Here is a 26,105-nt window from a genome sequence, read left to right as displayed (position 1 = left end):
TCCATGACCCGGACTCTTACAGGATATCACATTACACAATTTTTTCCTTTCTCCTCTTTGTGGTTGATCATTGTGAGGTTTCAGTTGTTATACAGCAACTTTGAATTGTTTTCTCGAAATGCATCACTGAGCTTATTGCGTGCAGAAAAAATCCATATTTAGTCATAAAACTTCCAGTTTACATAGGATATCCCATAACTGCAAATAGCTCATCTTCTTAGGTCTTCCGATTGAATTTGCATTCACTGTAAAAAAAAAAATCTTATTTTTCAAAGATATGTCATTCTAATTAAGCTAAACATAGTTTGGATCTTTGAAATTATTATAAGATTTTTGATTGTTTTGCTTTCTGTTCAATTTAGTGTCATTTCAATCTGTAAAACTTGTATTTTTTTTAAAAAAAATATCCCAATAAAATATTTTGAATTCATTAACAGAACGACTTAGTCGCTTCCAGGGCAGTCAAAAGATCACCCCTAATTATATTAATGCTTCAAAATTTGTGAATTTTTATCTAAAGGTGTATCATAATGTGGAAAGTAATAGTTTCTAAGCTAGCGACCGAATATACCTCATGTGAAAGGCTAAAAGAAGAGGAGAATAGATTTCTTGGCCAGTAGAACTTTCTAATGTTACTCGTTACATTACCTCTTCAACAAATTGAGAGTCAACAATGGTTTCCATGGAATCTTTGACGACAAGATTATACGAAATGGCTCCTGCAGAACCCTGAATATTGGAAATCTTCTCATCTGACAACGGCAACTACCATGAAAGCAAACTATAACGTAACTTACCTCTTAATGTTGCATTAACAACACTTCAGGTGATCATTGTTTTTTATTTGCATCTGTTCTGTGAATAATTTATTTCCACTGATCCTTCAGTTTCACTTTTTCAGTATTTGGTCGATGGAAGTGTGCTCCTACGTTTGGCCCATTTATAAGAGGTGACTCGTTCAATTTACTTGCAGTTGTGTTTATAATTAAATTCATGATTGTATCTGTGTTTCATGTCATTGGCATGAGTGAGAGCAAATTTACACCTAAATATTAAGCATGTTTTTCCTTCTTGGGGAATGACACTAAGACATGTAGAAACATATATACCTCTCATGTGTTATCTAGGTCCTTTCAAAAAATTTTCTTGCCATATATGCATTGCATGACTTATTCATGAACATATTGGCCCAGGCTGGCGAAGATCCTGATCCTATTCAACACTGACCAAAGTTGAACTGAAGAGGATGTTTGCTGGAAAAGAAGGTTTGTATGTTTTATGCTGCACCGAGTATTAACTTTTGACAAATGCAAGCTTATTTTTATCCAAGATTAAGGTGGAATTTCTTTTGGGATCCTTTCTATCTTTTTTGCCTTCTTTCCGCTTCATCATCCCTAAATTTTCTCAGCCGTTGATATTGAAGCAATTTCTTCGCTCTTTATGTATTTCTTAAGATCAATCAATTTCATTCCCCTCTTGATATGATTTGATGCTTATTTTCCAAAGCATACACGTCAAACAGTGTTTAATTACTTTGGTTCGAGTGTGTTCTCCATTAATTTCAACGTCTACACTTTTCTCTTGTCCCTCAACTTTGCTGCTCACGTGAAAGGAGCAGAAGCCAATGGAAGTAGCTAGTACTTTTATGTAAAACACAAGAAAATGGCAGCGGTCCTTAGTGAAATTTTAATAAACCAGTGTTAACTATAGCACATGAATCTTTTTATGCTTTTGGTATTGACTTGAAATCATATGTTAGATAAAGACGCTCAAGGAAACAAGCTTATCAGCAAATCAAAGCCTGAGATAAAGAAAAAGATATGGGAAGTTAAAGACGAAGTAGGAGCCGAGGCAGCAGCAGCAGCTCCAATCAGAGGCGGTCCTATTGACATGTCAAGTCTTACAGTCGAGCTCGGTCCCATGCATGGAGATCCGGACTTTCCTCCTAACATTTGGAAAAGAGCCAAGAATCTCCACCCTTTGATAGCAAGAGTAGTGCTTGATCCTTTCTTGGAGTTATCGATTAAAGAATAAATGATAGAACGAAGATCTCTTCCTTGGACCGGGAATACATGTAGACTATTTGATTCGTTGGCTGTTTCATAGGGGATGTTTGCATTGTAGAATGTCTCGGACATGTATATTTTCAAAATTCTCCGCCCCACTTTGTGTAGCAATTCATGTTACACAAATATAGTCTAATTTTTGTTACATACAAGATTTACTTACCATAAAATAAAGATTAATTGTACTTTATCCAACCAAATTATTAAAAAAATAATAATAATTTGTCCCCCTGAAATTTTTAATATATTTTTGCGATTCACTAGAAGCGATATTGAAATTAGAAAGCGTGTTGTGAGGTAACTTTTAGCGATATTTGCGCGGGAATATTCATATTTTCTTTGATTGTTTCTTCCCTAGACTAGTCTGTTTGAACAGAAGGCTAAAAAGCTCGCATCTTGATTCAACAATGGCGTCCCAGGAACCAGACCCTAACCCTACCCCATTGTACCCCCAATTGTCCACCTCGAATCACGAAACTAACCCAACCGCACCGCCCCATTCATCCCTCTACCCCACCATCGATATGAAAGACCTGGTGGAGAACCTTTTCCCGGACTCCAACGACCCTGGAACCAACCCATATTCCCCATCCGCCCCAGTCGAATCCATCGAGGAACCCCTCATCACAATCCCCGGCGCCATGCTTCACTTGATCGACAGACACTACTCCGTCGAGCTTGCCACTGGTGATCTCCAGATCCTCCGCCTCCTTCAGGGGATCAACACTGTCGCTGCTCTCGCCTCCGTCTCCGACGAAATCCAGTGGCCCTTAACCAAGGACCTCGCCGCCGTCAAGCTCGACCCTTCGCATTATTTCTTCTCCTTCAAACCCCCGTGTGAAGCTGAGGATTCGGACTCTAGCGATGACGAAAAGAAGGAGAAACGCAAGAAAAAGAAAGACCCTGGAAATGATATGTTGAACTACGGGTTGACGATAGTTTCCAAAGGGCAGGAATCGTTGCTTAAGGAATTGGATGTGATTTTGGATACCTACTGTAATTTTTCCGTGCAGAAAATCGAGGAGAAGGCAGTGGCGGCTGTGGTGGAGGTCGGTGAGGTCATGGCAGGAGAATTAAAAACGGATGAGAAGAAGAAGGAAGCGGTGGAGGGGCAGTGCGCCGCTTACTGGACCACACTTGCGCCGAATGTGGAGGAGTATAGTGGGACTGCGGCTAGGCTTATCGCCGCAGGATCAGGGCAGCTGATTAAGGGAGTACTGTGGTGTGGAGATGTGACTGTGGATAGACTGAAATGGGGAAACGAGTTTCTGAAAAAAAGAATGGCTTCTGGAGGGAAATCTGAGATTGATCCCAATACTTTGAAGAGAATCAAAAGGTCTGTTTTTATTAATACATTTATTTGGTTAGATACTTAGATTAGATTAGTTGTTTGATGGGTGAATAGAAATGTTCATGAGTATCATAGTTCATAAGACGTGCTTTATCGAAGTGAGACGTTCTACGGGATCATGCACTCTGATTCTAAACATCTGAAGATGTTTCATCACATATCATCCGCTATGTACTTAATAAGATGTTGAACAACGTGACAATAAATATTTGTTAATCTGTCTCTGAAATTAATGGCTGTTACTTTGTGAGTCACGCCTTTAAAGCACGCCAAGGCTCGTGCTCAACAAAGGCTACGGCATGTCTCATTCAAGGGCTGCAACTTGCTTGCATTGCATCTATGCACAAGAACACACCTTGTGGGCCTTTGATACAGACAGTCAGCATCAACTTGTTTTGCTTTAGATGCATTCTCTAGTACTTCTTTAGATGATCCAAGAATTTAGTAAAGCTGCTCATTAATTAATTCGATGGGGACGAAAACTATATGTTTAGAAAAATTATGTATGACACTTGATTTTATTTTTTATTGGATCATCACTCCCTCCCTTGTGCTGACTTCCTAACTGTTTCAAGGTCGGCTTGTACTCTCCAGGGTTAAGAAGGTGACAAAGATGACAGAAAAAGTAGCAAGTGGAGTACTTACAGGAGTTGTGAAGGTTTCCGGATTCTTTACTGGTTCTGTAGCAAACTCTAAAGTAGGAAAGAAGTTCTTTGGGCTGTTGCCTGGAGAAATTGTTCTTGCTTCTCTGGATGGATTTAGTATGTCTAATTTCTATCCACTCAACTTTCTGCTTAACATGATCGATGATGATTTGTATCATTAAGGTGAAGCTGATATTTACTAAGTTTTATGGCATATCATTGTGTAGCAGCCATTCCAGATTCTTGGGTTCGTTTGGTATATTGGCTCCTATTTTATATGTATCTGTATCAACATTACGTATATCTGAAACTAACTTAAAACTCATTTTAAAAATCTGTTTCCTTAATTTAAACCCACAATGGTTTCGAAAACAGGCAAAATTTGTGATGCGGTTGAAGTAGCCGGGAAGAATGTTATGGCAACCTCCTCCACCGTCACGACTGGACTTGTCACCCACAGGTAGATTTGTCATATTTGATCTCACCGTAAAATGAGCGGTGCTTTCTGTTCTGCTTTTCATCTTCGGCTTTGTTTTTTCTTTCATCAGGTATGGTGAAGAGGCCGCAAAGGCAGCAAGTGAGGGGCTAGATGCTGCAGGACATGCCATAGGAACCGCATGGACCGTGTTCAAGATTCGGCAAGCACTGAATCCTAAAAGTGTACTAAAGCCAACTTCCTTAGCCAAGTCCGCTGCTAAATCAGCTGCTAAAAAGAAGGGCAAGAGTTCCAAATAAGACGACATACGTGATACTTTTTTGCTACTTCTGTACATATATATGTCATGGTTCTAAATTTTTCTGCTTTCTCATTAGTTTGTAGTTTGTACCGGAGGAGCTGATGGGCACAAAGTGTTTGTGGCTTTAAGGTATATAATGACCTCCTCTTTTCTTTTCTTTTTTTTTTTTTTAAATCCTATTCTAGGGGAGGGGAGGTCTCGATCTTGGGACCTATAACAAAGGGAAATGTGAGCTTTACCAACGAGGCAAACAGCCCAAGCTCTAGTGACCTCCTTTTTTTAAGTCTCGAATTGAGAGGTCTATGCTACACCTGGAAAAGAACTCATGACGTAGTCTCACCCCTTGTATGGGTGAAATTACCATAAATAATTTTGGTCCAACATGTTTGAGAAAACGAAATTTTATATAAAATTTAGAACTTTTTGATGATTATCTCGTCATTTTGTTCATTGCTATCGTACTCAGACAAAAACAATACCTAGAAGCAGCACGAGCTATAAGAAGACATTATGTCTGATATCAACTTAATATATACAACAAAAAGTGTCAAAAATCTTGTCTTTCCGCTTAATTGTTTGAGGTATAATACATGAAAATATTTTTTTATGATTTTTCATTGTAAATGACGATACAAGACAAGTAAAATTTACTATATTAATCACGAGATTAGTCAAACAAATGACATAGTTCAAATNATATATGTCTCTTTTCAGAAAATAAAATATTAAAGCTTTCACATTATTTGAATTTCTTTTCCTAAAATAACCACTACTCATTCACTTCCTCCCACACACAAAATTTACGAAGGCAGTAACACTTTATTTTTATTTTTTATTTAACTTAAAATAATTAATAGTATGTTAAAAACTAAATACTCCAAAATATGGTTTAGTTTGGATAAGTACTTTAAAAATATTTTTCGTGTTTTGTAAGGGAAACAATTTAAAGTGTGTGTTTGAACAAGATTTTGGTAAAACGTTTTTGAATAATATTTTTAAATTTTTTTTCCATGTATAGTTTTTAAAAACAATTGAGAAGTGTTTTTTGAAATTTTAAAATAAAAAAACACGAGTTAAACGAGAATTAAATTTTTTTTTAATAGAATAACAGTCCAACATCTTCTTTTTTATTTTTGACAATAAAATCGTTTTTAAATAATTTTCCAATCATTTTTCAACTCTAATATTTTTTTATATATAAAATAGTTGTTCAATAACTTATCTATTCTTTAAAAAAAAATTAAAATATTTTAAAAAAACATTTTTATAAAAAAATTATAAGTATTTTTCCAAACACGAATCATATAAACTTGTTTGTCTTTCGTACAAATTGAACAATTGAAAAAATAAGATTTATAAACAATCTTCACGCTTTCTAATTTTTTAATCATTTAAAAGATGATTGTGTTTTCCGATATTTAATTATTAAGTATATACTAATTAAAATTGAAAAGATAAAATATTATTAAAAATTTGTTTGTTTGGAGAAGTTGAGGTTTTAAAAAATATTTTTCTTCAAAAACATATTATTTTGTTACGTAAAATTTTAAAAAAAAAACATTTAAAAAGTGTTTTTTTGAAGTTAAATTTTTAGCTTTTAAGCTTCAGCTTCAACTTCTATTTAAAAATAAAAACCAAAATATTTTCAACATTTATCTAAACATTAAAACTATTTCTAATTTTTTAATTAAAATATTTTAAAAAATAATAAAATTTATTTAAATGGTTTTTTTAAGCTATAACTTTGTGTTCAAACTTATCGTAAATATGTAAAAAAAAAAAAAAAATTTGAGTTATATATTTTTCCATTTACATTGATTAATACTTACACCTCAACCGACTCCTCGGCACTCCCTCCCAATTTGAATAAATAATTATATTACTCAAACATACATTCAGATTCAGTCCCTTGGAATTCCATGTTCTGACAAAATTACCCTCACTCTGTCACTGAATTTACCATTCTCTCCTTGCTGACACACCATAAAATCTTGTCACAGTGATTGGTAATTGCTTTTGTTTTTTCCCAATTTACTTCCTCAAAATTCAAAAAAGAAAATCCAAAATTCAGACGGTAAAATTATGTAAATGTCCTCTCTAATTTGCTCACCCACTAATTTTAAAATTATGGATTTGAATTGTTACTTATTTTAACAACATTTAATGCTCCAACAGTAGTCTAGATTTGATATTCTAATCCTTTTATTATTTACTTTTGAATTATCATAATATATTATATAAATAATATGACTATATACTTAAAATATATATAAAAAATTCTTTATCATTAATTATATATATATATATATAAATATAAACGTTTACTTTTCTTGTATTTTAATTGATTAGATACATATTTTGTAACATGAATAATAATTATTTTTTACTCGTTTTGATACGATATTAGTTGTAAAACTATGGATTATGATTTTTTTAGTTTAATTATTAAATTGGATTTTGATAATTAAANTTTCTAAAAAATAATAGCTAGATACTGAATTTTAATTGAAACATTGACAGAGGCATTTTTTTGAAATTTTTCGATAATTAAACGTTTAATTAATAAATAAATTAAATGAAGATCCAAAAATAATATAATATATTCGGCGAGGGCAATATGGAGAAAAGGAGTGAGTAAATGGTAAAACATTTTGGCACTCTGTCCAACAACTCATTTCTCCTGTAGTGCCCAAATATACTATTGTCTTCTTCTTCGTCATCTCCACTTTTCTTTCCTTTTTTCTTGTGTCAATGGCGACCCATTGATGAGAAGTACAACGTCGATCCACGGCCTGTAACTTGTTTTCTTCTTCAAATTCTGTTAGCTTATGTAATATTCAGTATTTTTTTTTGAAATTGGTATCCAGTATTTATGTAAAAATGTTGAATTCATTATAAGCAAATGTGTTTTTTGCAGGTACAGATCAGGATTCTCTCTCTTTCTCCTGTTTGTGGCTTCTCATTTCTTGTACTTTTACTGGCACGGCTGTTTACTTTTTGACTGTGATGAGATTTGAAAACAAAGAAACTGGTAGGAAATATTCGAATGATGTTGGAATCTTAGCGGTAAAGTTTGAGTTTTTATTTGTTGTATCGTGAGAGAATAGAGATTTGAGAGATGGGTTGTTGGTATTCGAGATTGATAAGTGGGGAAGAAATGGTTTCGAGATGTAAGGCAAGGAAGAGGTACATGAAGCAGTTTGTGAAGGCGAGACATTCGTTTGCCGCCGCCCACTGCCTGTATTTAAGGTCTCTCCGCACCACCGGCGCGGCTCTGCTTCAGTTCGCCTCCGCAGAGAGCAGTCTCCACCACCACCTCCGGCCGCGAGACACTCCTGTGCGAGTCCCTCCTTTTCACAACCCACCACCAGCAATGAGCCCGACTTCTTGGACTACCACCTCCACCACCACTTCCTCTGTTGTCCACCCTCCGCCGCCTCCGCCTCCGATGTCTTCTTCATCTGCCTGGGATTTCTGGGACCCTTTTATGCCGGCTTCAAGGTCTGTGGATGAGGAGGATTGGGAGGAGACCACCATTAATTCTGATGTTGCCGCCACAGTCACCGCAGCTGCTAGGAGCGTGGCTGCCCCACCGTCTGTGGTGACGGCGACAGCCACCAGTAGCAGCAGCGAGCTTGCGGTGGTGGTCTCTACGAAGAGTAAAGATCTGGTTGAGATCATCAAAGAACTCAATGACTACTTTGTTCATGCTGCCAATGCTGGTGGTCCACTCTCGTCGCTGTTGGAAGTCCCCACTGGTCAGTTAAGTCACCAAGAATCGTCGGGTAATTTCATAATCTCATTTCCAGATCATGTCTTTTTCGTTGTCGAGTTTATCGACTGTATATATGTATGTCTCTTTTTATTTTGCAAGAATTTTGTGTTAGAAATTTAATAAAATATATGTTATTGAAACCATAATGCCCGTCATTCGTGTAGAATTAATTGAAAATAAATAACAATAACCACTTATTTGAATACGTTTATTGCACTAACGTGAGAGTTACTGATCTTCCAACTATAGGAGCATCGACCATATATATAACATAATTCACTATGTGGGCCCACAAAATATTTCCAATCTGTTTTCCATAATATTCTTGACTATGACTTCAGACAATTTGATGCCATGTTTGTTGGGTAGCAAGAATTGTTTTCTCCATCCGGAATGGATGCATTATGAGAATTTGTCATTATGATTGAAATATGGTGTTGGGTATGTTGCATGGTTTAAAAGTTGTGAACTGCTGACCATAAACGACACGGCCTAGACCATCTTTGATTCTCAATAGTTGCAAACTGAAGCAATTGTTGGGTGGGTGATTCTGGAGTTGCATTGTTGTTACTAGCATTCGATGCAAGGACAAACACTCGATTGCTCAATGTTTTATGTTAGAATTTATCTGTCAACCCATGTGGGTGTATCCTTCTATGTTCTTTTGATTGGTATTGGATTTATTATGCTACAGGAAAAGATGATGGTAATGTGAAGAGCTTAAGCCCCCTATTGTGGACATGGGGCTCGAGCAGTGCAAAATGGAATGCATTTGGGAAGTTTTGTGACGATTCGGGTGGAAATAATATTGGTCGTGGCAATGATGGTATAGCGACTCATTGTTCAACAGTCGAGAGGTTGTATGCATGGGAAGTGAAGCTCTACCAGGAGGTTAAGGTATCACAATGTATCTATGTTGCGGCTGAACTCAATACAGGACAAAACACCACGTCATTTTGATTTGTAAAAAGAAATTTGTATTAATATATTTTCATGTACTTCCTGGAACCAAATATGATTTTAGTATGTAAAGGTACATCATACAATCATGTTCGCGAGGTTAACTGGTTGAAAACTTTTCTTTGATGATGTTGTAGAATGCTGAGTATTTGAAGTTAGAACATGAGAAGAAGGTAGCTATTCTTAGGAAGGTAGAGATGAAGAGTGCTGATTATTTTAAAACCGAGAAGGCGAAAAAGGATGTCGAGAAATTGGAATCGCAGATGATGGTTGCTTCGCAGGCTATTGAGGCTACTTCAACCGAGATTATCAAATTAAGGGAATCAGAGCTTTATCCACAACTTCTCGAGCTTGTGAAGGGGTTAGTCAATCTTCCTACATATTCAAAAAATCCATGCTCTATATTTTGGAATTTAAAGTTTTTGTACACCAGACATTGAACCGTTATTGTTAGGCTATCGATAGAACTTACTTTTATTTTAAAGCTTATTCTCGTTTCATAATTTTTCCCTATAGTCCCCATTTCACTTATAGATAGAAGTGTGGTGTTAATTTAGCTACCACTGATGAAGATTGAACACTTGACATATGACGAGCAAATATTCGAGTGGGTAACATGTTATCTTCTTTTATTTGTCCAGCTTCTATGAGACTTCTCTAAATTGATGAAATCTGGTAAATTGTGAGTCGAGGAAGCGGGTCAAGAGGGCCAACACCAATTCCCCTTCAACTTTCATACAGATGTGTACTTTTTTCCTTGAAAATGGATAAAAAATATACTCATTCCTTATGCTTTAGACAACTTCGAACTTTAAGTTTCACCCTATTTCTCTCTTTCTAGAAAACAGACTTTAAGTGGATGAATGCCGATATCGACTACAAGTTACAAACTATGATTTATTTATTTAAGCTTGCCTACATTTTTTTCCTCTTGATTTTTCCAGGCTAACGTGCATGTGGAGAAGCATGTATGAGTTCCACCAGGTGCAGACGCACATCGTCCAGCAACTCAAGTACCTTAGCTCGATCCCGTCTTCCAGCCCCACCTCTGAGATACATCGACAATCGACACTCCAACTCGAGCTCAAAGCTCAGCAATGGCACCTCTCCTTCTGTAACCTTATGAAGGCTCAACGTGATTATGTTCAATCGCTCACTGGCTGGCTCCGCCTCAGTCTATTTCAAGTCGGTAACAATCCGCTTCACAAAATGAAACAAGATTCGGCCGTTTACTCACTATGCGAAGAGTGGCAGCTTGCCATCAACAATGCCCCCGACAGGGTTGCTTCGGAGGGAATCAAGAGCTTCTTAACCGTCATCCACGCCATTGTAGTGCAACAAACTGAAGAACAGAAACAAAAGAAGAGGTCTGATTTGGCATTCAAAGATCTCGAGAAAAAGGCATCGGAGCTTAGATCACTGGAAAGCAAATACGGTCCATATACAATACCAGTTTGCTCTAATGAAACAAGTAAAAACCCTGTGCGGGAGAAAAGAGTAAAGGTTGAGACTTCACGGGTAAAAGCAGAGGATGAAAAAGCTAAGCACGAAAAATCAGTCAGTGTGACGAGGGCTATGACGATGAACAACCTACAGATGGGGTTGCCACATGTGTTTCAGGCTATGACTGGTTTTGCCAACGTGTGTACACAGGCGTTCGAATCGATACACAATCAGGCCAAAAGTAACCATGACTTGCATAACGTGAAAATGATTTTGCCTTGAACAGCTGAGAAGGATGGATTTTCAAGCAATAATTTTGACTCCCATGTACAGATGTGTATCACCCTGCACCCCCCGGTTCAGGCTCTACGGCCTTCGGTGAATGTGAGCAATGCGGGTTCGTGCTAGAAGCCTAGAATGACGTCCATGGTCATGCTCAAGAATCTTTTAGAGTGTAATATTAACTTTTTCCTCACATTCGTGTGTGGAGAATCCTACTTGTATTTTGGATTGATTGTGCTTGATCTTGAATATTTTTATCTACTTGTATAATTTGTGTTCCTCCCTTCGTTCCCCTTCGATATTATTTTTGCTCCCCAACTTTTTAGATTATGAAGTATTTTTAATTTTATATTTTGTATATTTGTTGCGAATGAACAGTAAGATATATTATGGGTTGATCTGTGCATAATTAAAATAAAAAAGTAATATTTTTAATATAAAAAATAGTATTTTTCATAAATTAGATAGATCGTGTAGGAGATTCGCGTCACAAAATTAAGTTATGAGATAAGTTTCACACAAACTTTTATGAAGATTATATATAATTTGATGATTGATTTCGTAGTACCCCTTAAGCGTACAGATTCAGTTTTTATAAGATCATCTTACTTTATTAAATAGTGTGCGATATTATAATAACAATTTTTACTATTAAATAAAATATCAACACCTTAATCTTTAGAGCAATTATTTGAGGGTTTTTTTTTTTCTGATACACTCCCAATGTTTTCTCCTTATTATGCGAATTTATATTATTTATTAAGCTTGAATCATATAAAATAGTCGATTAGGTCCGTAAATATTATACCAAACTAAATTTACATACATAGCTCTTCTATTTCCACCAAACTATATATAAATATTATAATAAGATATACCGAAAATAATGACAAAACAAAGAAAGGGGAAAACTCATTGCACGAAAAGTAGGGCTCGGTCTTACAAATCTTTACATGTGAGACGGGTCAACTCTAACGATATTCACAATAAAAAATAATACTCTTACTNCGAGGGACTAAAGTGCTATTTGAATTGTTGGAATTAAAAAAAAAAATTTGTTAAATTTAGAAAACAAAAAAAAAAACTAAACTGTAATATTCCTATTATATAAGTGGAAAATGAGAAAGAAAAATTGGTGTCTATTTTGTCTCTATTAGAGACATTCTTAATATATAGTATAGATATAGATATATAAACCAATGGCCTGGATGTGAATCCAAGTCCCCTCTGGTGAGCGTGTCACCTACCACCACGGAGAACTCACCGAACACGACTCCAACTAACCATCCACTTCAACTTCCCCGGACGTTACAAATCCTATTACTCCGCCTCCGCTTTGCCGCCGCCCGCATTTCTAACCACCTCCGATGGCTGCTTCTTCCTCCATCTGTTACCAATACACGCTTCCTCTGCCAACCCCTTCTCACAGCCATAACAAGCTCAGCTCGAGTCATCCGCTCGTCCGGTTGCCTGCCTCCGGTTCTTTAAGCTATTTCTCGTCTTGTCTATCTTCGGAATCTAATATTTATTGCGGTGGTAATCGTGTGGCCATGTTTGGATTGAAGGCCTCGGCTACTCCCGCTGCTCCTGTCATGGATCAAACCTCGTCTTCCTCTACAATCGTTGAGGTAGATTTGGGCGATCGGAGCTACCCGATTTACATCGGCTCCGGCCTTCTCGATCAACCCCAGCTGCTCCAGAAGTAATTGCTTCTTCTTTCGTTCCTTTGATATTATCCGTATTTACGGGTGATCGGTTTGTAATCAATGCTGGTTCACATGATTTGGGTTTTTCCCTATCTTTCTTTTCTTCCGTCTATTTGAATTTTGTGGAATTTTCTCTGTTTGTTAAGTTTTTGTCAGAAAGCTCTGAAAAAACAATAGGAAAAATGGCCCTTGATTGATGAACTGACTAGTTTTTTAGTGATTCAAACTGTTTCTGAAAGGCTGTGCGAGTAAGTAACTTAGCATAATGTGGATTATCGATGATATTTGAAGTAATTCACCTCAACCCTGTTCACTCGAGTATTTCCCTGCATATGAGTTCTAAAATTATTGTAGTGATTGGTTTAAGGAAATGTAAATTATTTGAAGTGACATAATTATTTTCAGTCCAAATCCAAATATCATCTGTAAATATTATGTTATATAAAAATTGATATAAAAAATAACAGGAAAATATGAACCCATGAAAAATACTTAACTATAGTGATTATTTTGATGTAAAAAAGCCCTTGTTTGTTCCATATCACAGAATTTTTTTAGAATATTTTAATGTGAAAACACAGATTTAATGTTTTAGTTATACTTATTAACAGCTTTATTATATATGTTAGAATGTCATAAACTTTTGCGAATTTTATACAACTTACTGTTTATCATGATATATATCATTCATCTTCATTGTGGAAATTTTTTTCTTTCGTCTTCTTTTTTTTTTTCCTGTAATTGTCCATATCTTATTCATGAAGCATAGTGGGGAGAAATAAAAACTAAAGTGCTCGATGTGTGTATCTTCTTCCAATTGGTTTTCATTGTTAGAATATCTGGTTTATACTGGCCCTTTACTTTTAAGACCACCTTCTGATTGTTATTTATGCATCTTTGTTATTTGCCTATGTTCATGGGATTCATTATGAACTTCTTAATAATGTATCTAAATAAGTTACTTTGCTACTGGATTGTTCCACTGTGACGAGAGACCTAGCCCACTAGTTAGTGCATGGCTTCTTCCATGCATTCACTTACGCCAAAAGGCACAAAGTGAAAAAATGATAATCTTAGTATTTATTATATCACTATAATAATATATCAATATTTATCTATCTCTATTCTTTGTGTTTTGTTCTCAATTTTTTTGTTCTTTACTTTTTTCCAATTTCTTTCGCCACATGTAAAGAGGATTCGAGTTTGGATTTTGCTTTGTTATCTTATTACAATAAGATTACTGTTAAGTCACTTATTACATTATAGGCATGTTCATGGCAAGCAAGTCCTGGTGGTCACCAACACTACTATCGCTCCATTGTATCTTGATAAAACAATTTGGGCTTTAACTGACCGAAACCCTAATGTCAAAGTTGAGAGCGTAATTTTGCCAGATGGAGAACAATATAAGAACATGGTAAGTATCCTATGTTTTTAGGACACTATCATCTGGAATCAATTAATCAACGGCAACTTAGGTGCATTGGCATTATTGTATGTTTTCATAGGACACTCTCATGAAAGTTTTTGATAAAGCAATTGAGTCACGAATGGACCGACGCTGTACATTTGTGGCTCTTGGTGGTGGAGTCATTGGTGACATGTGTGGATATGCCGCGGCTTCTTACCTGCGTGGAGTCAATTTCATTCAGATTCCTACCACTGTCATGGCACAGGTATGGCGCTGTTAGACTAGTTGCATCTCGGATGGTTCATCACATTTTACAGCATTTAGTTTTCACTGTTATTCTGCTATGTTTCTCACTGCAGGTAGATTCTTCGGTTGGGGGTAAAACTGGAATCAATCACCCACTTGGTAAAAATATGATTGGAGCATTCTACCAACCACAATGTGTGCTCATAGACACTGACACTTTGAACACATTACCGGATCGAGAACTAGCATCTGGGCTTGCAGAAGTTATTAAATATGGGCTTATTCGAGATGCCGAATTTTTTGAGTGGCAGGAAAATAACTTGCAGGCACTTATGGCAAGGTATAATTTATTTAGTCGTTTGTTGCATATTCATGTTGCCATTAAAACGGCAAGATGTGATTTGTTCGTTGGACGTTTGGACGTTGAAATAATAAAAATAGTTGAATGAGACCTCGCTAAATTACTGAGATCTACGTTAATGAAAGAGTAGCTGCATCAAATGAGTGAAATAGATGAAAATCTCACTGCTTTTGTATAGAAGATTTTTTATTTTTATTTTTGTATATAAAATTTGTTTATCTGTTGTCCATGAGTATTTGGTTTCGTTTGGTGATGATTTGGCCTGTAATAATAATATAAAAGGGTTATCTCTTTTGCAGGGATTCCAGAGCCTTTACCTATGCTATCAAGCGATCGTGCGAAAATAAGGCTGAGGTTGTGTCCCTAGATGAGAAGGAAAGTGGATTGAGGGCAACATTGAACTTGGGTCACACTTTTGGTCACGTGAGTGTGATAATTTGATATCTGACGGATGATATTTACTTTTAGAAATACAGTCACTGCATGTGATTTTCCTTGTGAAATGCCACCACACTCCTGAATTCTAAATTTTATGCATCAAGTCATTTTCTGATGAGATATCCACTGATATTCACAGGCTATTGAGACTGGTGTGGGATATGGGCGGTGGCTTCACGGGGAAGCAGTTGCTGCTGGCACGGTATGTTGGTTGTTACTTTCTAATTTCTATAGACTATGACAGTTTCATATTATTGATCTACGCTCTTTTTTTAGCCTCATGAAAGAACTCCTACTCCCCTGTATGATACAAACCTAGAACCTCATAAGAAAACAAATTTTCCGCCGCTGGCTTTAACTGGTTGGTTACAAATTTATTTATGCGGTTATGCTCAAGGATGCCATATTTTACAATTTCAGGTCATGGCAGTTGACATGTCTTGCCGACTCGGGTGGATTGATGATTCACTGGTAAAACGGGTGTATAATATATTTCAACGAGCCAAGTTGCCCACAGCCCCCCCAGAATCAATGAGTATAGACATGTTTAAATCTGTGATGGCGGTAAGAAAGGACAAAGTCAAACACATATAACGCTCGTTAACATTCACGTTTTTGTTCTTGGTTTAATGTTGCTTTATGAAATGCAGGTGGATAAGAAGGTAGCCGATGGTCTGTTAAGGCTTATTCTGTTGAAAGGTCCACTCGGCAGTTGTGTCTTCACTGGTGAGTACGACAGGCAGGCCCTCGACGACATGTTGCGTGCTTTTTGTAAGTCTTGATTTGATCTTGCTTGTAGCTATTTAACCATTGTCCTTGTGTGTGTATTTTTGCTTGCCAACTTCATCTATTCTTCTATGTGAATTCTTTTTCCTTGTTTCTTTACAAGGTGTTTCCTATGCCATTACTGAGAGTTTTGTGTAATAGAACTCACGTATTGTAATATTAGATATTCTCATTGATTACTAATTTGCTGATGGTTGTAATCTATTTTCACCTAGAGACATTATTTTTCAATTGAGACATCTCATTTTTCATTTCTTAAAATAATTTCAAAATATTATAAATCATGCACACACACTATTGGGGAAGTCCATTAGACTATTTACTTTTTATTTTGGTTCTCTAAAATTGGCCCCGTAATGAATTATCTATTAATCCATGGGTAAATGTAATTAATCCATGGGTAAATTTACATTTGCTATACCTGAAAAAATAAAATAAAAATAGGAAACCCGTAAACAAAGTCGACGGGTTCTAAATTCTAATACCATTTTTAATCACAAGAATAAATGTCCTTTGAGGAATTCGTGCTTGATACGGCCAAAAAATGATATTATCCGATTTGAGGAGATCCAGTAGTTAGCCGCTCCGGTCTTAAGCTAATACTCGAACTACTCCAAACTATTAGCTGTATGGGTCTTCACCTAAGTCACAAGCAAGCTTTAGGAGACGTCGAGATACTGATGAAAGCTCTCCAACGCTTAAGTTAGCGATTATCTGATGACAACTTAAAAAAAAAAAGAGAGCAAATGATTATGATAGAACGTTTTTTGAAAACAAAGTGAGAGAGATATTTATCAAGTTTTTGAGCTTCAGCCTCTATGGGCATTGTTGAATTCTAAGGGCTTTCATGAAGTGAAAAATAATTTTTTTTGTATAGAATTGTACTACTTTTAACTTGAACAAAATATATTATATATATATTTTTGATATAAAAAGTAATATTTTACGAAAAAATGATATTTTTATAGTGAAAAATAATATGTCGAAAAAAACTCTATTATCGTAATTCACCCAGTTATAAATTTGGAACAAGTTTAGGCCCAATTTTTATAGCCTAACTAAAAACGAAGTCTTAACGCAGATGCAAATGCCAAAAGCCCAACATAATTGAGGCCCGTTTATTCCGGGTCCATTGGCCTAGTGTTATTTTTCTTCCCCGCTGGAAAATCGGGGACTGTAGAAATTAGAAAAACGGAGAGCGATTCAATGAGCATTTCCCGGCTAAAGTAAGGTAGCCATTTCACTCGATCTCTCCCCACATTTTCAATTCTCTCACTTCCATTGAACCTCCATTTCTCTCTCTCTCTCTCTCTCTCTCTCTCTGAATCTCGATCCCCCCATGTTCTCTCATTCCCCTCGACGGTTCTCGTTTTCTTCCTGCGATTTTAGGGTTAGGGCTTGAATTTGACAGTTTTTCTCGGTGTATTGACAGGTTTTCGATTGAAATGGGAGCTTGTGAATCTATGTGGTCTTTTATTATGTGTGATTGGGTGTAAATTGATAATCGCGTGTGGCATCAGGTCTTCTGGAGAAGATCTGAGAGGTGGACAGTGTGTGTGTGTGTGTGTGTGTGTGTGTGAAGGAAGGTGGTGCGATTTTCCATCTGAAGAATGAGTGCCTCGAGATTCATCAAGTGTGTGACGGTGGGCGATGGTGCCGTTGGCAAGACCTGTCTCTTGATTTCCTACACCAGTAATACCTTCCCCACGGTATGTACCCCTTTTTCTCGTCCTTATCGTTTCTTGAATCTTGATGCTTTCGTTTTTGTGTGCGTTTGTGGGCATTCAGTAAATCTTGAGAAGTTGGTGAAATTAGATGAAAAAATTTGAGCTTGCGTTTCCGTTTCTTGTCTGTTGATGGAAAGGAAAGATATCTGCTTACTTGTGACGTTACATCTCGTGGAAGAATGTGTTTTGCTAAATCTTCAAAAGAGAACCTCAGATCAGTTTTGATTGAATGTTGATTGTTGGTTTTTTCCGTATTTAGATTATTTCAGATAGGCAATAAATAACATTTTTTTATGTATGATTTGCAACCTGTTTAACATGTTTATTTTATTATTTAAATCAAACAGGATTATGTGCCCACCGTATTCGACAATTTTAGTGCAAATGTGGTCGTTAACGGAAGCACTGTTAACCTAGGCCTCTGGGATACTGCAGGTAATTACTAGATATATCTTTCTTGAGAACTATTCTTCCAAAATTTCTTATAAACGGGCTTCAATACGGAAATTTAGAAATGTGTCCATCTTGAGGTATAGGCGTATAGCTATTATAATTTATGAACCTGCAATTTTCATTTTATGGAACAGGACAGGAAGACTATAACAGATTAAGACCTTTGAGTTATCGTGGCGCTGATGTTTTCATTTTAGCATTTTCTCTCATTAGCAAGGCCAGCTATGAAAATGTTTCCAAAAAGGTAATTCATGGAATGTTCTCTAAAGATTTTCTTTTACTCCATGCCCTTCTCTACCTTTTACTTTTATGTGCTTCACTTTTTCTTGGCTTGCTGAAATCATTTTGTTAATTTTTCTCCAGTGGATTCCAGAATTGAAGCATTATGCCCCTGGTGTCCCTATCGTTCTCGTTGGTACAAAACTAGGTAAGGTTTCTTGGTTTGTCTCTCTTCCCTGCCTCAGCAAACAACATCAACAGTTACAAATAAATAAAAATGAACAGAGACGCTGTCGTGGACAGAATTTGTAGGTGCAGTTAGTAGTAGATCTGTTGCTGCCATGCTTTAGCTATAGCACAATACCACATTTCTCGTAGGCTAGGTACTTTTAGTTGTGATAAGTTATATTCTTCGGAAATTAATGTCCTCAAAATTAGGAAGTAGTTCAGCTCTGTCATTTTTCATTGCTTTTGTTACTGTTTTTTGTGATGTCAGTTTCAAGTTAAGTGATACTCAGATTTTAGGCTCTTAGTCTTTTAAAAATTTGAAGATACCATGTTTCCATCCATAATGCTTACTTTAAAAAAAATTCTCCCCCTCTGATTAAGTTGCACGTAGAAGAAAACAAACAGCTTGATTGGAATTATGGGAGGTTCTGTCTTAATGTTTTTTGACAATTTTGTGCTATGCTTATGTGTCTATGATTTCTCTTTTCTGAATGTGTCTGTAGAGCTCTATAAGAAGTATTTGTGCGAGTATTTGGTTGTTGAAATTACGGAAGTATACATCGACTTCTTGTTCTAATTGGATTATTTTCTCATCTCAACATGTGTCAACACATCAAGTTGAAAAGGTTGAGGATGATTAATCTTGATGCATGTGGTGTTTTATGAACTTATATGCTGTAAGATAAACAATTGTAGGATTCTCTTATGGCACTGTTGTATTACTCGTTCAAAAATGAATATTGCTTGTACTTTAAATGAAGATTTTATTTGTTGATCATTGAATGAGTTTGTCGGATTCAGATCTTCGGGATGACAAGCAGTTCTTTGTTGACCATCCCGGCGCTGTACCGATCACTACTGTACAGGTGAGGCTTCACCTGTGCTGCTCTCTTTGCCATTTACTTTCCTGATTTATTCTAAACAAGAAAGACTTAAATCATGTTTTCTTCCTCCTATTTCTGAACATGATTATAATGCCATATCTCAAACGTGCAGGGGGAAGAGCTGAGAAAGATGATTGGTTCTCCTGCTTACATCGAATGTAGTTCAAAAACACAACAGGTATTCTCAAGATTCAATATTCAACTTTCTAGTTTCTTTTATTCGTACTGTCACTCTCCCAACACGCTGCACTCATTTACCCCCATCATGTTTTCCCAACAGAATGTCAAAGCAGTTTTCGATGCTGCTATCAAAGTCGTGCTCCAGCCACCCAAGCAAAAGAAAAAGAAGAGTAAGGCTCAAAAGGCCTGTTCTATATTATGATCAGCATTAGGCACAATAAGGACAATAACCCACCATTGTTTCTCCTCCATCAACTTCATTTGCTTTTCCCTCCTCAAAGTAGGAACCGCTGTCTGCCTTCGCTTGCTCCAAGTTCTAGCAATTCGTATAGATGGCTTAAACCCGAATTGTTATGTCATATCTAGTCACTTGCCCATTGTGTTTTGATTTGTTTTCTCTTGTTAACTGGACCAAGAAAATTGTTGAGTTGGTGGTTAATGTTAATTGTTCTTGCATCCGTCCTTTGACTCAATCCAACTTTTTGTTCATTGAAAATTAATGTGTTGTAATTTTTACTATGATCATGCTGACCACTTATTTGACCAATGCTTGACATGCTATCCACTCACTGGAATAGAAACGAAGTAGTACAATTTTTTTGGGCATACTTATATGTTTTTTCTGTTATTATATTATTTCCTAAACACTAAGACGCCGACCGGCTGCACTACTTTATAGTTTATATATTTCATTGGCCAACATGTCTCTTTTCTTGAAAAACAGAATAAAGTTTGGTCGGAAAAGATTCTTGGTGGATCTCAACCACTTTCTTTTTCATAAAAAAGAGAATCCAAATCTACTTTTAGACTATATTTCGTCACAATTCCATCGGTTTCAACTTTTAAGGTGTCGAAATAATATTAGATATACTTTATTCCCAAACACATGTGGTCCCTTATATTTACAATTTTAATCCTTTGACTTTTTATATTTAATTACACTTTTTGTTGACAATTTTGGTTAAAACCCTATCCGTACTGAGTTCAAAAGATAACTTTTTTTTAGAAAAAAAATTTACCTCTATCCCTACTCCTAGCTGGTGCCACTAAACATGCGTTGCAGGCATAATGTGATATTTTTTAAATTTTTATTTTAATTTTTATAACTTCTTATAATAATTTTTTTATACATTTTAAAATTCAAAAATCTGGATAAATATAAAGAAACTATTTTAGTAATTTTAAAATTTTTGGAAAATAGATATGATAGTGAGAAGAGAATGTACAAATTTATTAAAATATATTTTTAATTAAATTAAGTAAATGAGTACNAAATGCTTAATTTTATGTTTAATTTAATAATAATTGATAGAAATTAATGAGTGATCATAGTGCAATTTGAAAGAATAATATTGAAAAAAAATGTTGGTGCAAGAACAAATTTAGCAACAAAAGACGGTGTCATCTAGATGAAAGATTCTTTATATAATAGTATATATATATATTATTAAATGTGACAGAATAAAGATTATTGGATTTTTAAATATAGAGTATATCTCCAGTTATTTCCTGAAATATGTGAATTTCATATGATCTTATTATGTGTTTTGATTGATGTATTTAATTTGGAGAATATATTTGATTTGATAAATATTTTGGAATATATTTCAAATAACAAATATGCTTGGTGCATTCGAAATTTGCTAAAATTACTGTTGAAATGATTTAAAATTTTATAGTGTTGATTTGAAACTCATTTGTCAATCCAAAAAAAATAAAGATATTTGAAACGAGATATTGAACTTATAAAAATAATATGAAATTGAAATAGGCCTCATGTTCGGTGTTCCTGTTCCACCAAACCCCTTGCCCATAAAATATAAAAATCAGATTTAATTAAAAAAATCCAAAACTATTCAAACGAATAAAGTAAAGGAAACTAACTCTGAAAAACAAAAATTTATAAAAATAAATGAATTTTGCGTATATTTAAAATTCATAAAAAAATATTGATAAAAATTTGTGTGAGACGATCTCACGGATCGTATTTTATGAGACATATCTCTTATTTGGGGCATACATGAAAAATTATTATTTTTTATGCTAAGAGTATTATTTTTTATTGTGACTATCGGTAGGGTTGACTCATCTCACATATAAAGATTCGTGAAACCGTTTCACAAAAAACCTACTCAAAAATATTTAATATTTTGTCCTCCGCAATTTACGCCAAATTGCTGCCCAGCCCCCACCAATAATATCACGCCACGTGTCTCGATACGAAGTTATTCGAAATCGTTCCCCAAAGAATTGGCGGGCACAAATACATTTCAAAAATTTTCCCCCAAAAACGGGAGACAAAACCTAGCTGCTTACGTCTCTCTCATTTCCCTCCTTTTTCCCCGTCCTCTCTTAAATATTCTTATTTTTTCTTCGGTTTCTGCTTATGGCTCTGTTTTCAGAAGGATTAGTGAAGGTTTGTCATCTGAATTCTCGATTTTTTTGGCTTGATTAAGTTTATTTGATCGGCCTCTGTGTTTTTCAAAAATATATATTTAGGATTCTGATGATTGTGTTATGTTTGTTGTATGTTTTGGTTGCGTTTGTCATGTGGCAATGGCTTTCCTATCGTATATCTATCACGTGTAGTTTTTTCCCCTGCTGATTAATGACTGCTTGATTTTTACGTGATGAAGAAAATGATTTAGCTGAAATGGGTACCGTTTCTGAGTTTTGTTGTTATAGAGTTCTCAGAATTTGCTTTGTAATTGCTTGTTTCAGTGATGCTGATTTTGGTTGTGAATGGTTCGATGAATGGTAATCTAAATTTGAGAGTTGTCATCCTTGAGAAGTAAGAGATTCAAACAATGGGGAAGGTGTCGTCAAATGAAAGGCAGTCCAGAAGTGGGAGACAGAAAAGAAAGTCGAAAAATGCAAACAATAAGTATTTGAAGCCCGGGGCTCTTGCCCAGCTTAGAAATAGCAAGGCATCAGCTTCTAAGTCTTGGACGGACCTTGGGAAGAAAAGAGTCGGGGTTGTAGATTCCAAGCACACCGTAGGCGATGATGTCAAGATTCTTCTAAATAAGAACATTGAAAAAAGCCCCAAACTTTTGTCGCCTGAGAGATTCGAGTTCGCTCCAGGAAATGGGCATAGTGATGTACTTAATCAGAATAATTTACAGAGAACTCCAAAGACACCTTGTGCCGAAGAACATGTTTTTGAGTCAAGGCTGGAGTCTCTTCCAATTGATTTACTGGTATCTATTAACTTCACTCTTTAGCTTAACAATGCTATGTGTGAATTGTGCAAATATTCGACACTGTAGGTTTTTCTGCTGACTTATCACTTCTGTCTATTTGTCGGAGTAATAGATAGACATTGTTTTTGTTTGAATCTTGGTCATTGGAACACGAGTCTTTTCATGTTCTTATGCAGGATTAAAATAGTTTCTCTTTGTTGGCTGTTAGAGTAGTTGCCAATTTCTTCTCCGGCGCATACAGATTCCTTGGACCATTGCTGTTTGTCATGTATTTTCACTTTGAAGTCAAAAGTTGTGAACTTGCTGATTCTTTTGGTTCTATTTTACAATGCTGTACTCGGATAACATTGTTATTTCAGATTAAATGCCATTTTTCAAAATACTTTGTCTTGTCATTGTTTTACAACCCAAACTTCTGATGTACAGATTTACTAAATAGACTTGCAAATGTTCCTCTGAGAGTGCTTTTATATGTCGTTGATGACTGATCACTAATTAAAAAATACTTGTGATTTCCGAAAAAAATGTTTTGAGTTGGCATGGTTAATAAAAACAGCTATTGCACGTTACCCTGACTTTTGAGGAATTTATGTATTTGTTTAACAGATCATATTTGGAATCCTCTTTCTTGCTCCAAAGTGTTTTCTAGTTACTAAAAGTGTTCCTTGACTCTATCAAAAATCTGAAATTACAAAATAAAAGAACACAGCACTACGGAAACTCTTCTCTCTAAAGACGTGGAAGCAAATTGATATCTTGACCTTCGAACAAGTAGATACATGTTTCTTTAGGATCAGCATTTCCTGAATTTTCCTTTGCCGTGCATTTTTATATCAGCTTAGTTGTAATATACTGTTCCTGAACATCTGTTTCTTAATTTCTAAGGATCTATATTTAACTAGTATATATTATCATGAAGGTCAAAATACTTTGCCACCTCCACCATGATCAACTCAGAGCAGTTTTCCATGTCTCTGAAAAAATTAGGAAGGCAGTAAGTTCTATTCCGTAACACTTTGTTATTTTACCCTGCCACTTTATTTTTAAAGTAACACGATGACATCTATTTAATGATTTGACTGGTCCAGGTCGTTATAGCGAGGCAATTCCACTTTAATTACACCACTCCAGATAGAGCAAGGCAAGAGATGCTAAAAATAACAACTCCACTACCGACTGATCATTGGCCCTTTCTGAGGTTTCTTTGTTTGTTTCTTTTTTGTTTTTAATTTAAATCAGTCATGGTCAATGGATAATATTTTGATTCCCCTTAAGAAGTCTACTACAAACACCAAATGTTGAAACATATTGGAACCATTTGCAGCAAGGGAGGTGGAAAAGGAGTGTGGATTGGCAGTCCTCACTCACCCAAGGCACCTAAGCATGGCCCTCGTCCCCCTTCTCGTCTAAAATGCACTGAGATGCGCCAAATTGCAGCTGTTCTCTTCCAAGAATCCCCATTTTCTTCAAAATGTTTGGTGCCATCCTTTTTGCCGAAACCTGTCTGCAAATCCTTGGCTTCTAATAGAGCCCTATTCTACGAGGATGAACTGTGTCAAGCGGTTGCGCAAAACAATCTTCGTTGATTTTTGCTATGGTTGTTTTCTGGTATTGTTTTTGTTCCATATATGTGTATAGCTAGAACATTGGCATGATTGCTTTTGGTTTAGTTTCTGGAGATTTGGATTAGGCCGGCCTGGTAAAATTTTTGTAGTCAATTTAGGTGCTTGTGAATTTTGGGGCCTAAAGATTCTGTTAGATTTAGATTGGTTAGTAGTATTTGGTTCTTGAGGTGAATAATGTAATATATTAGTAATATGTACAGTTTTTTTGGATTTTTTTATATTTTAGTTTTGGATTTTCAACTATCTTAACGTGCACATTATAATCAATACATTTTTACAGACTCGTGGTCTATGTCTTTAAGTAATAATGATCATAAAAAATAAGGCATCGTTTTGTATCGACTTCTAAATTTTCATATTAATTATTAGCAATATTGCTTTTAGGAATTATTTTTTTAAAATAAAACATTCATCAAGATTGTCTCAGCAAGTCATTAGATAAAATTTCAAACAGCCAAGGTGGAATACCACCGTTGAACCATTCAATATTCGATAAAGAAGATAACGCTTCACTAGTTAGACAATATGCTGACTTCGTTCGCAGCACGTGATGCAGTGATAGGGAATCTGCCGAATCAGTTGAACTTCTAGAACTAAAATACCATCTTGACCGTGATTTTCGATCGGTTGAGTTACTGTTTCAACAGTCGAAAACACCATGTGGATCACGAACTACTGCACCAACGTCGAACTGGTTCCAGGATAAATCAAATCCTGCATCAACGTCCAATCTTAACTGATTTGGAGAATGAGGCTTCCAAAAACAATGTGTGATAAGTCGTTTCGAAAAATTCAGTGTGTCTCATACCAAAGAACCTCTTCGGAAGTCATTTAACAAAGATATTTCCCAATCGATTCTGAATTCTCCCAACTGATTATAATGTGCAAGTGCATTAGTAGGGACAATTAGATCTAACATAGTAGTCGATTTCAACTGGTTAACGAGAAAAGACGAATCTTTAAAATATTTATTTAATTTCATGTTTTCTTATTCTATTAGAATATACTTTAAACCTATCCTGTTTTAAATTGATTTTCCATAAACAAAGAACATTTTCATTTACATAAGAATAAAGAGAGAGGGATTCATTTACTTGTACTAAAATTGTGCTATGATAATGGTACGATTTATATTTTGTTTTAAGAGGCACTTTAGGTTTTGTATTTCATCATTCTGGGAAAAATATACAATATTTTGTAAAAATATTACCACCACTAAATTTTAAATGGATGAGCTTATTGAGAACTTCCGAAAACATGTCTTTGATATCTCTTCTTATGTGAAAATTGAATATTTAAATGAGTTTATAATGACATAAAATGCACTCCTATAGAAAATGGGTTTTGCTATTTTCGTAAAATAAGAGCAAATACGGTTTT

The 26,105-nt window shown here is 35.5% G+C and overlaps 5 protein-coding genes across 6 annotated transcripts; all 5 read left to right on the top strand.

Annotated features, from left to right (window-relative positions):
- The first annotated feature begins 2,389 nt into the window (after nucleotides 1-2,389).
- Nucleotides 2,390-4,943, top strand: LOC140972330 (protein EARLY-RESPONSIVE TO DEHYDRATION 7, chloroplastic-like). The gene is made up of 4 exons (XM_073434770.1): nucleotides 2,390-3,402; nucleotides 4,012-4,178; nucleotides 4,437-4,521; nucleotides 4,610-4,943. The coding sequence occupies exons 1-4, from the start codon at nucleotides 2,474-2,476 to the stop codon at nucleotides 4,794-4,796; spliced, it is 1,368 nt and encodes a 455-aa protein (XP_073290871.1). The 5' UTR covers nucleotides 2,390-2,473; the 3' UTR covers nucleotides 4,797-4,943.
- A 2,504-nt stretch (nucleotides 4,944-7,447) lies between these two features.
- On the top strand, nucleotides 7,448-11,522 carry LOC140974213 (protein ALTERED PHOSPHATE STARVATION RESPONSE 1-like). 2 transcript variants are annotated; one of them, XM_073437544.1, is made up of 5 exons: nucleotides 7,448-7,592; nucleotides 7,716-8,583; nucleotides 9,268-9,470; nucleotides 9,671-9,894; nucleotides 10,478-11,522. In XM_073437544.1, the coding sequence occupies exons 2-5, from the start codon at nucleotides 7,917-7,919 to the stop codon at nucleotides 11,256-11,258; spliced, it is 1,875 nt and encodes a 624-aa protein (XP_073293645.1). In that variant the 5' UTR covers nucleotides 7,448-7,592; nucleotides 7,716-7,916; the 3' UTR covers nucleotides 11,259-11,522. The 2 variants fall into 2 exon arrangements, with proteins under 2 accessions (XP_073293645.1, XP_073293644.1); XM_073437543.1 differs by having other exon boundaries at nucleotides 7,448-7,628.
- Nucleotides 11,523-12,473: 951 nt separating this feature from the next.
- Nucleotides 12,474-16,389, top strand: LOC140974214 (3-dehydroquinate synthase, chloroplastic-like). Its single transcript, XM_073437545.1, has 8 exons — nucleotides 12,474-12,960; nucleotides 14,231-14,381; nucleotides 14,473-14,640; nucleotides 14,735-14,961; nucleotides 15,282-15,405; nucleotides 15,560-15,622; nucleotides 15,841-15,984; nucleotides 16,071-16,389. Exons 1-8 carry the CDS (start codon nucleotides 12,626-12,628, stop codon nucleotides 16,200-16,202), a joined length of 1,344 nt encoding a protein of 447 aa, XP_073293646.1. The 5' UTR covers nucleotides 12,474-12,625; the 3' UTR covers nucleotides 16,203-16,389.
- Nucleotides 16,390-17,396: 1,007 nt separating this feature from the next.
- On the top strand, nucleotides 17,397-20,356 carry LOC140974215 (rac-like GTP-binding protein RHO1). Its single transcript, XM_073437546.1, has 7 exons — nucleotides 17,397-17,915; nucleotides 18,281-18,368; nucleotides 18,521-18,630; nucleotides 18,750-18,813; nucleotides 19,635-19,699; nucleotides 19,830-19,895; nucleotides 19,998-20,356. The coding sequence occupies exons 1-7, from the start codon at nucleotides 17,817-17,819 to the stop codon at nucleotides 20,097-20,099; spliced, it is 594 nt and encodes a 197-aa protein (XP_073293647.1). The 5' UTR covers nucleotides 17,397-17,816; the 3' UTR covers nucleotides 20,100-20,356.
- Nucleotides 20,357-22,176: 1,820 nt separating this feature from the next.
- LOC140972329 (F-box protein At4g35930-like) lies at nucleotides 22,177-24,967 on the top strand. The gene is made up of 5 exons (XM_073434769.1): nucleotides 22,177-22,313; nucleotides 22,619-23,097; nucleotides 24,020-24,094; nucleotides 24,189-24,298; nucleotides 24,425-24,967. Exons 2-5 carry the CDS (start codon nucleotides 22,705-22,707, stop codon nucleotides 24,684-24,686), a joined length of 840 nt encoding a protein of 279 aa, XP_073290870.1. The 5' UTR covers nucleotides 22,177-22,313; nucleotides 22,619-22,704; the 3' UTR covers nucleotides 24,687-24,967.
- The last annotated feature ends 1,138 nt before the right edge of the window (nucleotides 24,968-26,105 follow it).

This window comes from Primulina huaijiensis, chromosome 3, assembly GCF_012295235.1.
Source record: "Primulina huaijiensis isolate GDHJ02 chromosome 3, ASM1229523v2, whole genome shotgun sequence".
NCBI classification, from domain to species: Eukaryota; Viridiplantae; Streptophyta; class Magnoliopsida; order Lamiales; family Gesneriaceae; genus Primulina; species Primulina huaijiensis.
This window is presented reverse-complemented; position numbering and strand designations above follow the sequence as displayed.

Coding starts and splice junctions, on each gene's coding strand:
- LOC140972330 (XM_073434770.1), top strand. CDS start 2,474: ATGGCGTCCCAGGAACCAGACCCTAACCCTACCCCATTGTACCCCCAA. Junction 3,403..4,011: donor ACTTTGAAGAGAATCAAAAG/GTCTGTTTTTAT, acceptor TGTACTCTCCAG/GGTTAAGAAGGTGACAAAGA. Junction 4,179..4,436: donor TGCTTCTCTGGATGGATTTA/GTATGTCTAATT, acceptor TTTCGAAAACAG/GCAAAATTTGTGATGCGGTT.
- LOC140974213 (XM_073437544.1), top strand. CDS start 7,917: ATGGGTTGTTGGTATTCGAGATTGATAAGTGGGGAAGAAATGGTTTCG. Junction 9,471..9,670: donor AGCTCTACCAGGAGGTTAAG/GTATCACAATGT, acceptor ATGATGTTGTAG/AATGCTGAGTATTTGAAGTT. Junction 9,895..10,477: donor CTTCTCGAGCTTGTGAAGGG/GTTAGTCAATCT, acceptor TGATTTTTCCAG/GCTAACGTGCATGTGGAGAA.
- LOC140974214 (XM_073437545.1), top strand. CDS start 12,626: ATGGCTGCTTCTTCCTCCATCTGTTACCAATACACGCTTCCTCTGCCA. Junction 12,961..14,230: donor CAACCCCAGCTGCTCCAGAA/GTAATTGCTTCT, acceptor ATTACATTATAG/GCATGTTCATGGCAAGCAAG. Junction 15,623..15,840: donor AAGCAGTTGCTGCTGGCACG/GTATGTTGGTTG, acceptor TTACAATTTCAG/GTCATGGCAGTTGACATGTC.
- LOC140974215 (XM_073437546.1), top strand. CDS start 17,817: ATGAGTGCCTCGAGATTCATCAAGTGTGTGACGGTGGGCGATGGTGCC. Junction 19,700..19,829: donor TACCGATCACTACTGTACAG/GTGAGGCTTCAC, acceptor TCAAACGTGCAG/GGGGAAGAGCTGAGAAAGAT. Junction 19,896..19,997: donor GTAGTTCAAAAACACAACAG/GTATTCTCAAGA, acceptor TTTTCCCAACAG/AATGTCAAAGCAGTTTTCGA.
- LOC140972329 (XM_073434769.1), top strand. CDS start 22,705: ATGGGGAAGGTGTCGTCAAATGAAAGGCAGTCCAGAAGTGGGAGACAG. Junction 23,098..24,019: donor CTCTTCCAATTGATTTACTG/GTATCTATTAAC, acceptor ATTATCATGAAG/GTCAAAATACTTTGCCACCT. Junction 24,299..24,424: donor GATCATTGGCCCTTTCTGAG/GTTTCTTTGTTT, acceptor AACCATTTGCAG/CAAGGGAGGTGGAAAAGGAG.